We start from the raw sequence: 13,976 nt of genomic DNA on the forward strand, positions 1-13,976 counted from the left end.
CCGGTCTTTAGCTACGGTGCCGCACGTTGTGTAATACCGGGTACCACGTTTACACGAAAGCTCACCATCCTACAGGTCGTTGACCTGCACTTTGACAGGTACATTGTACCTAGTATGGCCCCCAAGTACAGGCTGACATACTTCAATCTTAGGGCGCGCGCGGAGCCGTACCACCCCATTATGGGCTAGTGTTCGCCGCTGCAAGGGTAGAGTATGAAGATGTCAGGATCCAGAGGGACAAGTGGCCTGATCTCAAGCCCAGTACGTCCTGAGGAGTAACGTCAGAGGGCTGGCCTGTTGGGGAGGGGGAGGGGCGAGAGATGTGTATATGTGTAAAGCCGATAGTCTACAAATGACGTCACTGTCAGTGCTACATGTACTCTGCTTGGACCATTCGTGGAGCAAGGAAGTTTTAACTTGATCGCCTTGATTGTAGTAAATGTGTCTTCATGCAGGACCCACCCACCATTCCGTCAGATTCTCTGATACATGTATAATAAATCGATAACATCGACGTTCTCAGTTACCGTAAATAACTACCCGCATCTTAGCTGAATACCTTATATGATGTTGAAAGCAGATATAAGACATTAGCCGTGGCGACTAACGAAGGGTGTTTTTGCTTGATACAGATTACATATACTATTCCAGGGGATAGCATATGTAATATTTAGCAAAAACGCCCTTCGTTAGTCGCCACGGCTTATAAGACATGAAGTTATTGGCCTTCGAACTTAGTTTTAGAGCGTAAAGTGAGGTAGGCATTGAGAGAACGTGATAGAGGCATGTGTGATTAGAGGGAAACATGCATGATGATTGATGAGGAATACAGAAACCGTCAAGCCGCCAAATGATTTGTGAGGTTCGCTGCAAGAGCTTCACCTTGCTCTCCAAGCAGAGGTTGGGCTCTGGATGTTTTTTTAACGTTTTTTAGGCGTTTCTGTCGGGCTTTCTATTTTGCCCCGTTCTGCCCCGTCGCCAGCCCACACGACATAAAGAAAACGGGACAAAATAGAAAGCCCGACAAAAATGCCTAGACACGTCAAAATCAGCCAGAGCCCAACTCTGCTTGGAGAGTATCGATTGACGTGTTTTCCAGACACGCCCATGGGCAAGCTGCCGGTGCTGGAGGTGGGCGGGGTCACCCTGTGTCAGATCCCCGCGTCACTTCGCCTACTACCTGCTGACCCGTGCGCTGAAGGAGACAGGTGAAGAGGAGAAAGCCGACCGGACCGTTCAAGAATTTCAGGCAGACGTCGATAGCGACGACAAGATATTCTCCTTCTCGTTGCAAGGGTACGCGTTGTGGCACACAGGCCGTCTACAAGAGGCGAGCGCTGCGTTTATGCGGGCGTTCGATAACGAGAGGTCAGAAGACCTGGCTAGACAGAACTTCTCGGCGTGCCTCGTCTCCTCCAACCTGAACACGCCGGGCGAACCTGCAGCCTACAAACCAACCCAGGAGGAAATCCTGGACCTCGACTGAGGGTGGCGACACTAGTATGGGAGATGATGAATGTCAGCTAAAGCAACCGAATGTGCTACCAACACTTCAGCCACCGACAGAATGTATGGAATTCACAAACACAGACGCACTCTCCTTTTTCAGTCACAGTCACACCATGTTGAATTCTGTTTTTAGTAACATGTACTAAATTCCCTGGTTAAGTGTAGATTAGAGAAGCAGAATTGTAATGTACATGTATAACACATTATCCTCCACCATAGAGTCATTCTGTAGTTATGACGAATTTCCTTCTTTTTTTAATCATTTATTAATCAACAAAAGAATATACAGGACACAGAGGTGATGTTCTCTAGCAAGTAGCTAATATCACACATCACCTCTCAAAATCACAACTGACAAAGACGGATACAATAACAAGTATGAATGTCCTTGCACACATTAGAGAAGCTCTTGATTGTAATGTAATGAAATTAACAACAGCTGAAACTGCACGAAATGAATGTACCAAACATAGATACAGACAGTTGACACCATTCACGTGGATCCATCGATCACTGTGCTTTAATGTATTAGAGATAACAAAGCAAACAGAAGTGTTACATTTTAGTTATGTAGAGCAGACTGCTGGGCACACAGGAAACATGCCAAAGGAAAAAAAATGGTTAGAATAATCCGTACAAGAAGTGAAGCGTAAATATCATATTCATAATTATAGTTGTAGTTATTTGACGTGTGGCTTCGCTGTTAACCTGCTAACGTTACATCCCACGTTATGGGATATTCTATCCGGTAAAAGTCCTGAATGATTTGTTTTGAACAATTGTTGGTAGAATTCATGAGCAAAGACATTGATTTTTCTTTTCAGTCTTGAAATAGCTTGTACTAGGTCTCAAAGTTGCCCATCAAAGGATGGGGCAGCTCTTTTGAAAAGCCAAATAAAATTTGCCTAGTGCTTGACATGGTTGATTAACTAGTAATCCAAATGCAGTACAGCACAATTCTCTTGACATTTATGACTTGAGTCCGACCATCCTCTCACTGACGTCCCAGAGTCTGGCGGCTGCCTCGTCATCCATGCCTGCCGCTGACGTCTCCTTGGGCACACAGTCACTGAAATATGGCAAGCATACGACAAGTATGTTACACAATTTTCTAAACCTTTCTGTGTGCTACTTCAATTAGCAGTTAAAGAGTACAGTCAAAGCTGCCCAAGTGATCGCCTCTAGATAAGGACCAGTGGTCAGTGTGGCCACTCATTGGTGTTCCTTTAAATAATTCTTCCCATTGACACAGCCATTGACAATCCTGTCTAAAGCGACCACCTGTCCACATAGACCAGATTTCCTCGGTCCCTAGAGCGGTCTTCTTGGACAGTTTTGACTGTAATATACCAGAAAATACCATCCGATATCAACGCACGCCTGGAAGTCTAACCTGAAGTACAGCCCAGTCGTGGTTTCCAGTTCTTCAGCCACCGCACAGCAGATGCTGGTCTGCGCGCCTTCCTCCAGGGTCTTTCCGAACACGGAGAAGATTGTGCCCACCACCTTCATTAGCGCACTGGCAATACGTTTACCATAGTTCCCCTGCCAGGTTCCCTCTCGATAGCGCATCACCTCTGACTCCAGGACGACTCCAGGGTGAAGAGAATTTGATGTGACTCCGGTGCCTGAGTCGAGTTTTAAAAACATGCTATTTAGCTTTACATCATGCAATACTGTTTGCCTATGTCACTCTGCAACACTTGGTGATTGAAAATTTCATAGACTATCAACAAATACAACCCAAGCCATGGACACTATCTCACTATCTCTTTACCTTTCAATCTCTTTGAGAGCTCCCTTGAAAACAGAACGTTAGCCAGCTCTGAGAATTGATGTCGTCAAAGTCGATGCCCTTTGCAAAAGCGTGTACGAGAGAAGCCACCGTGACCACCCTGCTGGGGGCAGACTTCTTGAGTTTGTCCAGGAGGAGGTTGGTGAGGAGGAAGTGGCCCAGGTGGTTCACTCCAAACTGCATCTCAAACCCGTCCTCTGTCTCCCATCTAGGGGTGTGCATCACACCTACAGAAAAATGTGTCGGCCATTATTAGTGTCCATTTGATGCTAATTAGAATTCTGGGCTTATAAGCTGCAAATACACCATCAGAGATAATGTATAAAACATATGTACATTTGTATTGGAGAACCACACTGTTCGCTCAACAAACATTCTCAGAAAAAATAGTCTGTCGCGATTGAATTTATCACAGTGTATCGTATCCATACAGTAACTCGGTTTCCTTTTACTTTATTTGTATCCACATTTGGCTTGACATTTCTGCTACTTATTCTTCCTGTGGTCCTATTCTTCCTGTGAGATTATAGAAAACAAGTTTGTTTCTACATGCATTAAAAGTAATCAAAATTATTTTTAAGGCATGTAGAATCAAACTTGTTTTCTAAGATTTTTTCATGATTTTCTCTGCACAATGTACGAATGTTATAATTCAGAACCATGTTAACAAATCGCATCTTCTGAGTGGTGCAGTACCTGCATTGTTGATCAGGACACCCAGTCTTGGCTCAGCATCATTGATCGCCTTTGCAAACTCTCGTACTGACGTCAGCGATGCAAGGTCAAGTTTCTGCACGACGACATTCTTGTTTCCCGTCTGACTGCGGATTTCTTTAGCAGCCTCCTCAGCTTTCTCCAAACTTCTGCAGGCTAGAATAACACGGGCGCCTGGAGTGGGTGGAAACAACTCTCCGTAACTTTATACTCAGTTAATCTATCAAATCTAACAACCTTATTGACTGGAAGGACATTCATTGCTATGTTTTTAACTCAGGTATAAATTTGATCTTAGCACATTTAGTACATTTGTGTAGACTACGTACAAAACCAAAGTTTAAGTCTCATATGAAATGAAATAGATGTAAAATGGAGTCATTATATTCGTTCTTCGCGCTCTGTAGTGTTACCTTACCTCTCTCTGCCATGTCCCTGGCCGTGACCTTGCCGATGCCCGTGTTTGCTCCCGTGATGATGACCGTCTTGCCGTCCATCCTGGCCTGACTCTCACACTTCCCTCCAGCTGCCCACCTGCGTACTGGCACGTACAGCACAGCTGCAGGGACAAACAAATGTTCGGAGACATCAGACCTCCATGAAATAGCTCACTCGGTGATTTTATTCGGTGGTTACAGCAGATGACCTTGGGAAGGGCCATTGACCCCTAATTATGGCAAACACTTGAATGAGAGATTTTCCTCATTAATCATGCAAGTTGAGTCGTAATTGGAATAATTTGCATTTCATTGTGTACCTCTCTTCCTAAGCTCCGCCATTCCCTTGTTCAGTTATCTTCCTTGAAAGATTTAACCAAAAACGCCTCTGAAGTTCCAGAGCAAGCTGCTAGGGGGCCCGAACCTAAACCTTCCTTACATGAAAAGCTATCTGCCACCAAAAAAAGCATTAAGACCATAGCATGCCTTGGACAAAAGATACAAAAACAGGAAAAGGGTACTGTGGGGGAGGAGGGTGATATGCTGGTAGTTACCTGCCGCCAAAACTAAGATCGCAGCAAGACCCGCCATGGCAGAAGGATCGAAGATGAACACTGCCAACCTGCTTACTGGCACGTACAGCACAGCTGCAGGGACAAATCAAACAAGAAACAGGCTGGGTTTAGACACGCATTTCCAAGCACACTCGGAGTACACTGAGTCAGCCCGGAAGTCCGACTCAAGTGTCTGTTTACACACAGGGCCGCGAAGTTAGTCTCTAACAGGCTCCGCCGGGATGGCTGAAAAAATAGTAGAAATTGGCCAAATAGAATGAACAGTATGCTATGGGAGTCGGATACGGAGAGAGGGTCCAATATGCCATCAACAACTGTACCCCTATAGCAGACTAACTTCTCTTGCATGTTTTCTGTCTTTTTGTCCAATTTCTACACTTTCCAGCCGCCTCTGGAGCCGGGTAGAGGCTACCGCGAAGCTGCACTTAGCCTCGGTGCCATCCTATTTCTACCGGGGCTCCTACCCTACATGCCCTAGGGTAGCGAATGTAGGAGCCCCGCCAGTAGAAATAGGACGGCACCCAGGCTAAGCTGCACTGGCGGTGTGACGACCGCAGTATTGTCTCGCTTTAAACATGACTAACTTTCACCACAGAGTGCACAAAATTGTGAAATAGATACCGAAAAATTTACAAATTTGCGCCAAGTGCTTTTCAATGATTTCATATGACTTCTGGCCTGAGCAGTGCATGACTCACCGGGAGTAGACTCGGGGTCGTGGATTTGCATACAAGTAACGCGACTTGAGTCCGACTTGACCATGATTACCAAGTCGAGTCCGGGAAAAGGGTACTTGAGTGCCACAAATTTCTGTTTACAGAGTCCAAAATCGACTCCACTGAGTCAGACTTCGGCTGTGTGCTCGCAAAATGCATGTGTAAAACTGGTTGGGCCACATATACAGTCAGCAAACAGTACGTGGACGACAGGTGGACAAGGGACGCCACTGACACGCCTTGTTAATGTTAGCCCACGCTACCATAGGCCCTGCTGGAATCCCGAGGCAATCAAGCATGAAACAGTAACAACTCGAGACACAACGTACTGAACGTACTCACGCACACACAAAAACAAATATGTGTTGGCAGACGGAGACTTAAAGCAGTTCTATGGACAATGAGTTAACGCTTCCTGGCGAGTTAATTCAACACACCCAAAAAAACAAACATGTATTGAATGTCATGCATGTCCGCAGTCCTAAGGGAAAGAAAGGGATTAAAAAAGATAGAACTCCAATCTACAGCCATGGAAATGCCTTTTGGTTCATCACAATTGATATAAATCCATCGCTGCGAGCTAACATTAACTTATAACGTAACGTAACGTTACATTACCTACGTTATTCGCCGTAAGGGCATTGACCTTGGCAGAGTAACATAATAAGCTTACATTGCCCACTGAGTCGCCGTGAATTTATTTCTTTCAATTCTAGACCTGTAAATTGGCTTACTTTGCAGAATACCAACATGTGAAACAAAGAAGGAAAGGCGATATGTCCATGTTCATCCAGTACTAGAAAGAACCAGTTAGCAGGCCAGCATGACTTGCTGTACTGTGACTATGATTCCTAACATTACCTGTCGCCAACACGGTGATCGCAGCGATCCTGAGAAGTGGTGCCATGGTGTAGTCTTCGTCAGCAAGCGGGTGTCACGATGTATACGTTTGAAGTGGTTTCGTTGATTCTGGAAGAGGCCAGTCCTGTGTTCTGCACTAACCAAACCTCCTTGCACTAACACACCAGTACTGCACAATGGGGCAGGGACAGGTATGCCGGGGTCATATGCATGCAGTGTTTGCCAGGAGTCAACCAACTACCGCCTCGCGTAAACGTGAGGTCATTGACCTGACCTATCGGTCACTGACATACATGTCACTCGCCCAAATGAAGTGAATGAGTCATCAGTCATTAATCATTTTGGAGAACAGCGCTTTTCATACACTTTCATTCATTTGTTCATGGCACAATCTTTTTAGTGATGATGTCAACATAAAAGTAAGCAAGGAAGTCTGAAAATAATCTTTTAGATTGGAACAGGTTTTACCAAGCACGTCAATGCTAATTGTATTTTCACACGGATTTCGAACTCAGCTCAAAGGCCGCTAATCTAGAGCCTCCTCCTGTCTATATAACCTCCTTGGTTTTACCGAGCTACCTGTTTTACGGAGCTAGATCTACCACTACATTTTGTGTATCAATTTTAAAAACTGAACAAAACGAGGGAGAGTTTTCTTCACACAAGGACACAGAAAACAGTAACCTCCATGTTGCAGAAGTACTTTATTTTGTGCCAAACCCAATGTGCAGCATAGGTTGTATTCTTTATGCAACCTATAAAGCTAATATAACGTAAACTGATGCATTTCTAAGGAGGAAATAACAACAGCTTTATTACATCATCAAAGAAAAGTAGTGAAGGAACACTAATGATTGGAACCTGAATGCAACAACATGCACTACATTGCACTTCAGTTGTAATTTGTTAAATTGGGTGTTCATATGCTAATAACTAAATACTCCAGAATACATAAACACTACATTTCACCTGTTGTATAACTTACAACTTAGTATGGAACTATGTACGACCTACACCCAAAAACAAGTACAAATTCCACTGTTCTTGACAATACACGGAGCCTCAGACATTAAATTGATCCTAACTTGCTGACTTTCCAACCTACAGCTTCTAATGAGCACACAAATAAACACAAATTGCATAGTTCTTCTAACAACACTGATGTCACATCATCTGTGGTTCTAAATCTCTAGCAGCAGGCTTTAGATTTTGCATCCCATAATATGCTCTGCGTGACTTCATGACTTGAGTCCGACCATCTTCTCACTGACGTCCCAGAGTCTGGCGGCTGCCTCGTCATCCATGCCTGCCGCTGACGTCTCCTTGGGCACACAGTCACTGCACAGGGGATTCAGATATGTTAGGCACTTTTATGTGTATCACATTATAGATAAATAGATGAAATGTGTATTACATTGGCAGGAATTTTGAACATGAATATCAACACAAGTCAATAACAAGGAAGGTGACACCTACCTGAAGTACAGACCAGTTGTGTTCTCCCATTCCTCAGCTACCGCACAACAGATAGTGGTCTGGGCGCCCTCCTCACAGGTCTTTCCAAATATACCAACAAATCCTTCTATGATCTTATTGGCCACCCTGGAAAGCTGCTCACCGACTACTCCACGTATTCTTTCCTGTCGATGTCGGACTAGTTCTGTGTAGATGACTCCTGGATGGAGGGAATTCGATGTGACCCCAGTACCTGTGCAGTTTGGAAAGAAGGATTTTACAGATTTTCACTCTGTAACGACCATATCAATGATCACAGTATCAAGTTTTTTATGCAGGCCAGCTCATTTTTTCTTTTACAAACCAGCTCTTTTATGTTATGCTGACCGCAAATATCTGGAGACACAAACACCCAGACACACCAAAAACAACACCTTTTCACGTTTCCAGAGAGATAACAACATCAGTTATTGACAGAAGTTTCCCCTCAAAATCATCAAGTGTTTATACCCTTCATGACTCAACCCCAACCCAAAAGTTGGTTCTTTTGCAGTCACACAAAGTGCCATCCATAATCTGCATTTATCATTAGCACTATAACATTGACATAATCATTTTTGTTGAACAGCTTTGATATCAGCATGTGCATTTTTACCTTCTAACCTCCTGGCAAGCTCCCTGGAGAACAGCACGTTAGCTAGCTTGCTTCTGCGGTAAGACTCCTCTGGACTATGGTCCTTTTCATAGTTGATGTCGTCAAAGTCAATACCATTTGTGAAAGCATGTGCCAGAGAGGATACCGTGACCACTCTGCTGGGCGCGGACTTCTTGATTTTGTCTAGGAGGAGGTTGGTGAGGAGGAAGTGGCCCAGGTGGTTCACTCCGAACTGCATCTCAAACCCGTCCTCTGTCTCCCATCTGGGACAGCTCATCACACCTGCACCAGTAACAGTATAGTGGGGATTTACAGTCAAATGAAAGACACGACACACCACAATGCAGATGAAATTCACCAGTCTTTATTATGTACATGTAAGGAGGAAGCTGGAAGACTTGGATCCAGCTTCAGTGAAGGAAGCTTTGTGTGATTAAGGAAACAATTTAGTAATAACATAGAAAGAGTACATGATGGTAATAATACTACATGTAGTACTGTAGTACACTATGACCTATGAACTTTTACTGTACCTGCATTGTTAATCAGGACATCCAATCTTGGCTCAGCATCATTGACCGCCTTTGCAAACTGTCGTACTGATGCCAACGAAGCCAGGTCAAGTTTCTGCACGACGACATTCTTGTTTCCCGAATGACTGCGGATTTCTTTAGCAGCCTCCTCAGCTTTCTCCAAACTTCTGCAGGCTAGAATGACACGGGCACCTGGAGAATAAATAGAGAATTGAATGAGTGAGTGAATGAATGAATGAATGAATCAATCAATCAATAAGGAAGAAGAAGAATGAATGAAAACAATTTCTATTGTAAATATTGAAACAGGATTACAGGTGGATATGCAATATACTTTTTTATGACAGATGACCTTTTGTTCTAGGTGTTGATTATGGATCTTAATAACGTCAAAGTCAAAGGTATTACAACTGAATGTACCAACATGATCAGCTATTTAACTGCTAACCTTGACTTTGTGTGTGTGTAAATATACCAATGCTACAGTACAATTAAAAATTACTCCTGTCTCTGCCTTACCTCTCTCTGCCATGTCCCTGGCCGTGACCTTGCCGATGCCCGTGTTTGCTCCCGTGATGATGACCGTCTTGCCGTCCATCCTCGCCTGACTCTCACATGCCCCTCCAGCTGCCCACCTGCGCACTGGCACGTACAGCACAGCTGCAGGGACAAACAAATGTCCGTCATGTTCTGAAACATCAGACCTCCATGAATAGTTAAATCATTCCAATTGATATCCACATTTACATAACCTGTGCCTGAATATGTACAGTGAAGAACTTACATATATCACAAGGATGAAATCCTACACTATCTTTTCTCAATTAAATGAAAAATGTCAATTTTTCATTGATTATGCAAATCATGTCCATATTTGCATAACTGGCATTTGTAACGTTAAATGTTCCACCTGAACCTCCTTGACCTGACATTGGTTACATATGCAGTAAGGTCATATCATGGAAAACACCTGAAGCATAGAACTTCATAGAACTTCCTCATTGATTATGCAAATTAGGTCCAGGACAAAAGATGCAAAACCCCGAAAGGGGTAACGGTACTGTGGGGAGGGGGGTGATGTACCCGGTGCTATCCAACGTTTAATACCTGCCGCCAAAACTAAAGTCGCACCAAGTCTGGCAAGACGCGCCATGTCGGAAGGATCCAAGATGAACACTTGTCGTTGTCGCCGACTGCAGAGGTGGGAAATGTAGACAGGACAGACACAGAACTGGCCGGTCTTTAGCTACGGTGCTACTCGTTGTGTAATACGGTCCACCGTTAACACAAAAGGTCACCATCCTACAGGCCGTTGACATGCGCACTTACAGGTACCTAGTATGGCCCAGAAGTACAGGCTGACATACTTCAACCTGAGGGCGCGCGCGGAGCCCACCCGGCTTGTGTTCGCCGCTGCAGGGGTAGAGTATGAAGACGTCAGGATCCAGAGGGACAAGTGGCCTGATCTCAAGCCGAGTACGTCATGAGGAGTAATGTCAGAGGGCTGGCGTGTTGGACGGGTGGGGGGGGGGGGGGGGGGGGGGTGCGAGAGATGTGTATGTGTGTAAAGCCGATAGTCTACAAATGACGTCACTCTTAGTGCTACATGTACTCTGCTTGGACCATTCGTGGAGCAAGGAAGTTTTAAATCGCCTTGATTGAAGTAAATATGTCTTCATTACAGGACCCACCCAACATTTCGTCAGATTCTCTATCATGATAATAAATCGATAACATAAACGTTCTCAGTTACCGCAAGGAGGTCCTTGGTTACCGTAAATGACTACCCGCATCTTAGTAGCTGAATACCTTATATGATGTTGAAAGTAGATAAGACATGAAGCTATTGGTCTTCGAAATTAGTTTTAGAGCGTAAAATGAGGTAGGCTAGCCTGAATTCAATCAAGCCTCCTGTGACCGCTCGCCGTCCTGTAACCGGACAGCTGGAGTTTGCGTTATACAGACTAGAGGTAGGCATAGATCGAGAGAACGGGATAGAGGGATGTGTGATTAGAGGGAAACATGGTGATTGATGAGGAATACAGAAACCGTCAGAGAAACCGTCAAGCCGCCAAATAATTTGTGAGGTTCGCTGCAAGAGCTTCACCTTGCTCTCCAAGTAGAGGTTGGGCTCTGGCTGTTTTTTTAACGTGTTTTATGCGTTCCTGTCGGGCTTTCTATTTTGTCCCATTTTCTTTATTTCGCCAGCCCACGCGACTTAAAGAAAGCGGGAGACAAAATAGAAAGCCCGACAAAAACGCCTAAAGAAAACGTTTTGAAAAACAGCCAGAGCCTCTGCTTGGAGAGTACCGATTGACATCTTTTCCAGACACGCCCATGGGCCAGCTGCCGGTGCTGGAGGTGGGCGGGGTCACCCTGTGTCAGAGCATGGCGATAGCGCGCTACGTTGCCAAGGAGACCGGTAAGTCGCAAAAGCGCATCGAATATTGGCACACCGGCTGCAAGTAACTAGCCTGACAATCTCACTGCTGGGTCACGGTCACGGTCAGACCTTTTCGAAAGGCCTACGATATCTAGACAGAAAATATTTTCTGATTATCATAATGAGTTTTTTTAGTGTAGTTGCAGGACTGCATGTTGTGTTCAACTTCAAAGACACATTCACGACAAGTTGAGCTTTAGTGTGAGTCTTTTGTGACGATATCTAGTAAGAAAAATAATTTCTGGTTATCATAATGATTTTTTGTTTGTTTTAGTTACTTGAAGTGCAAGACTGCATGTTGTGTTGAAAGACATACCAGCGACAAATTAAGCTTTAGTGTGATAGAATCAGGTGCCATACTCTTCATCTCTTCCATTTCACCAGGTCTAGCGGGGAAGACCAAGTTGGAGGAAGCGCAGGCCGACATGCTGGTGGACGGTATAGACGACCTCAGGGGCAGGCAGGCGGTGATCCGGAAGGCGTCTGAGGACAGGAAGGTACATGTACGCGTGTGGGACTCTGAGGTGGCCTAAAGAAGTGTTCATAGCGGCAAAAGCTGTGTGAACTGGCGTTATCGTAATTAGAAAAACTTCAAAGAATGACACGTAGATCTCGTTGGAAAGTTTCATTACTAATCGAAGAAACATAAATTTTACGACAGATGAAAATTCAAATGATGGGGTCAGAATGAATGGACCGAACCAATCAGCATTGTTCGTGATAGTGATGACGACACAGATGTCATTGAAATGAATGCAGCTTACAATACATTTATTTTACTAACTTTTGAAAAAAATAATCTTATTATTTTTTCATCACGAAAATGCCCTGTACCACAGGAAGAGTGCAAGAAAGAACTTGCCGATTTTGCTCCCGACTTCCTCAGCAAGTACGAAAACCTCTGTGGACCACATGGCCATCTCGTTGGTGATAGCGTGAGTATCATCGTGATAGTATCGCATAGTCGCATACTAATCCGACATCAGTTACTTATGTAATTACCTGTGATATACGTAATCAGGAGACGTAGTTATCATGACTATGTTAACATTATATAGACGTTTACAACGAATATTTGTTTGGATTTCGGTGTGACATAGTTGTTCAGTTCAGCATTGTACTGTTGAACGCTGTGTAACTTTTTGTTGCTGGATGGTAACGGTTATGGGTATCTTTTCTGCCTAAGAAGGCCCATAATCTTTTCAATCTATTTTACAGTTGACATGGGCCGACCTGGTGTTTTATGACGTCATGTCCAAGGTCCTCGTGGTGCTGCCCGGCGCTCTTGACGGCTTCCCCAAACTAGCCAAGGTCATGGACACGGTCACGGCCAACGAGGGGGTTGCTACTTGGCTCGCCAAGCGCCCCGATACTCCACACTGATCGTGTAGGAACGTCATTGCTCGGGCATTCCGGGGAATGGCATTCATGAGACTGAATAGAATCACGGACTACATGTAAATCTTTTGGGTCTTTTCGGTTAATCAATGGGAGGGGTGTTATGGGAACTATTATATGGGTACCAGATTTCCCCCCCTACTTTGCCCCTCGCGGGGTTATCTGGGGGTTAAGCAAGCTGAAGTTGAAGATAAGAGCACCAAAGTGTGCTTGCAAAAAAAATGGTCATGTCCTGACGATGTTACCATACTTTTGAAACAATTGTAGGCACGTTGACGGAATCGATCAAATGGGACGAGAATCATGTCCCCCAAGTGGTACACGAAACTGCTTACATCCGTTACGAATACAGTTCAGAAATGTGTTGTCACTGTTGTGCAATAAGAAGATTCAACATTTCGATTCATATGTATTCCAAATAAAGGGAACATTCTTCAATGCTCGTCGTTGAAGTTATCCGTATCGTTAATGCAATATGATAAGGTAGATCTTGAGGTGACCTTTCCTCGCTTATATCTCACTCAGTATAGAAATACGTCAAACCCAGCTGGTCAAACCTCTGTACGTAAAGAACAACACAGTTATAGAGAAGAGTAGGGGTGCTCGGTGTGCTTGGCTGCAATAAGCGAGCCGTAGCGAAGCCGCAGTGCACTACCTTACGAAAAAGCGCCATGCTTCGTCCCCAGTCTGAGGTTGCCCACTTTGCCTTTACTTTTCATAAGGCCACAGCAAGTAAATTTAATGGATGACATCCTCTGCAGACTCCAAAATTAATGAGATAGGGCGGAAAAAAACAAGGCGGGCCAAAAAAAACAAGATTCCTATATTTTCAAATTTTTAGATCATGAATCTTGTTAAACAAGACTTGAAGCAACAAAATATGAT

General features: G+C 44.3%; 3 protein-coding genes and 1 pseudogene across 7 annotated transcripts; 2 read left to right on the top strand and 2 right to left on the bottom strand.

Moving 5' to 3' along the window:
- The first annotated feature begins 147 nt into the window (after positions 1-147).
- LOC136433481 (uncharacterized) lies at positions 148-2,425 on the top strand. The gene is made up of 2 exons (XM_066425727.1): positions 148-261; positions 1,100-2,425. Exons 1-2 carry the CDS (start codon positions 214-216, stop codon positions 1,484-1,486), a joined length of 435 nt encoding a protein of 144 aa, XP_066281824.1. The 5' UTR covers positions 148-213; the 3' UTR covers positions 1,487-2,425.
- On the bottom strand, positions 2,002-6,822 carry LOC136433474 (retinol dehydrogenase 13-like; annotated as a pseudogene).
- Positions 6,823-7,292: 470 nt separating this feature from the next.
- Positions 7,293-10,727, bottom strand: LOC136433476 (retinol dehydrogenase 13-like). 4 transcript variants are annotated; one of them, XM_066425721.1, is made up of 6 exons: positions 10,618-10,727; positions 9,770-9,910; positions 9,251-9,442; positions 8,718-8,999; positions 8,084-8,315; positions 7,293-7,945 (listed from the first exon to the last, which is right to left on the bottom strand). In XM_066425721.1, exons 2-6 carry the CDS (start codon positions 9,846-9,848, stop codon positions 7,846-7,848), a joined length of 885 nt encoding a protein of 294 aa, XP_066281818.1. In that variant the 5' UTR covers positions 9,849-9,910; positions 10,618-10,727; the 3' UTR covers positions 7,293-7,845. The 4 variants fall into 4 exon arrangements, with proteins under 4 accessions (XP_066281818.1, XP_066281816.1, XP_066281815.1 ...); XM_066425719.1 differs by lacking the exon at positions 10,618-10,727 and adding an exon at positions 10,382-10,489; XM_066425718.1 differs by lacking the exon at positions 10,618-10,727 and adding an exon at positions 10,358-10,467.
- LOC136433480 (hematopoietic prostaglandin D synthase-like) lies at positions 10,591-13,534 on the top strand. 2 transcript variants are annotated; one of them, XM_066425725.1, is made up of 5 exons: positions 10,591-10,726; positions 11,580-11,672; positions 12,078-12,190; positions 12,533-12,628; positions 12,912-13,534. In XM_066425725.1, exons 1-5 carry the CDS (start codon positions 10,591-10,593, stop codon positions 13,074-13,076), a joined length of 603 nt encoding a protein of 200 aa, XP_066281822.1. In that variant the 3' UTR covers positions 13,077-13,534. The 2 variants fall into 2 exon arrangements, with proteins under 2 accessions (XP_066281822.1, XP_066281823.1); XM_066425726.1 differs by lacking the exon at positions 10,591-10,726 and adding an exon at positions 10,794-10,913.
- Positions 13,535-13,976: the final 442 nt, after the last annotated feature.

The sequence above is a fragment of the Branchiostoma lanceolatum genome, chromosome 4, assembly GCF_035083965.1.
Source record: "Branchiostoma lanceolatum isolate klBraLanc5 chromosome 4, klBraLanc5.hap2, whole genome shotgun sequence".
Classification (NCBI taxonomy): Eukaryota; Metazoa; Chordata; class Leptocardii; order Amphioxiformes; family Branchiostomatidae; genus Branchiostoma; species Branchiostoma lanceolatum.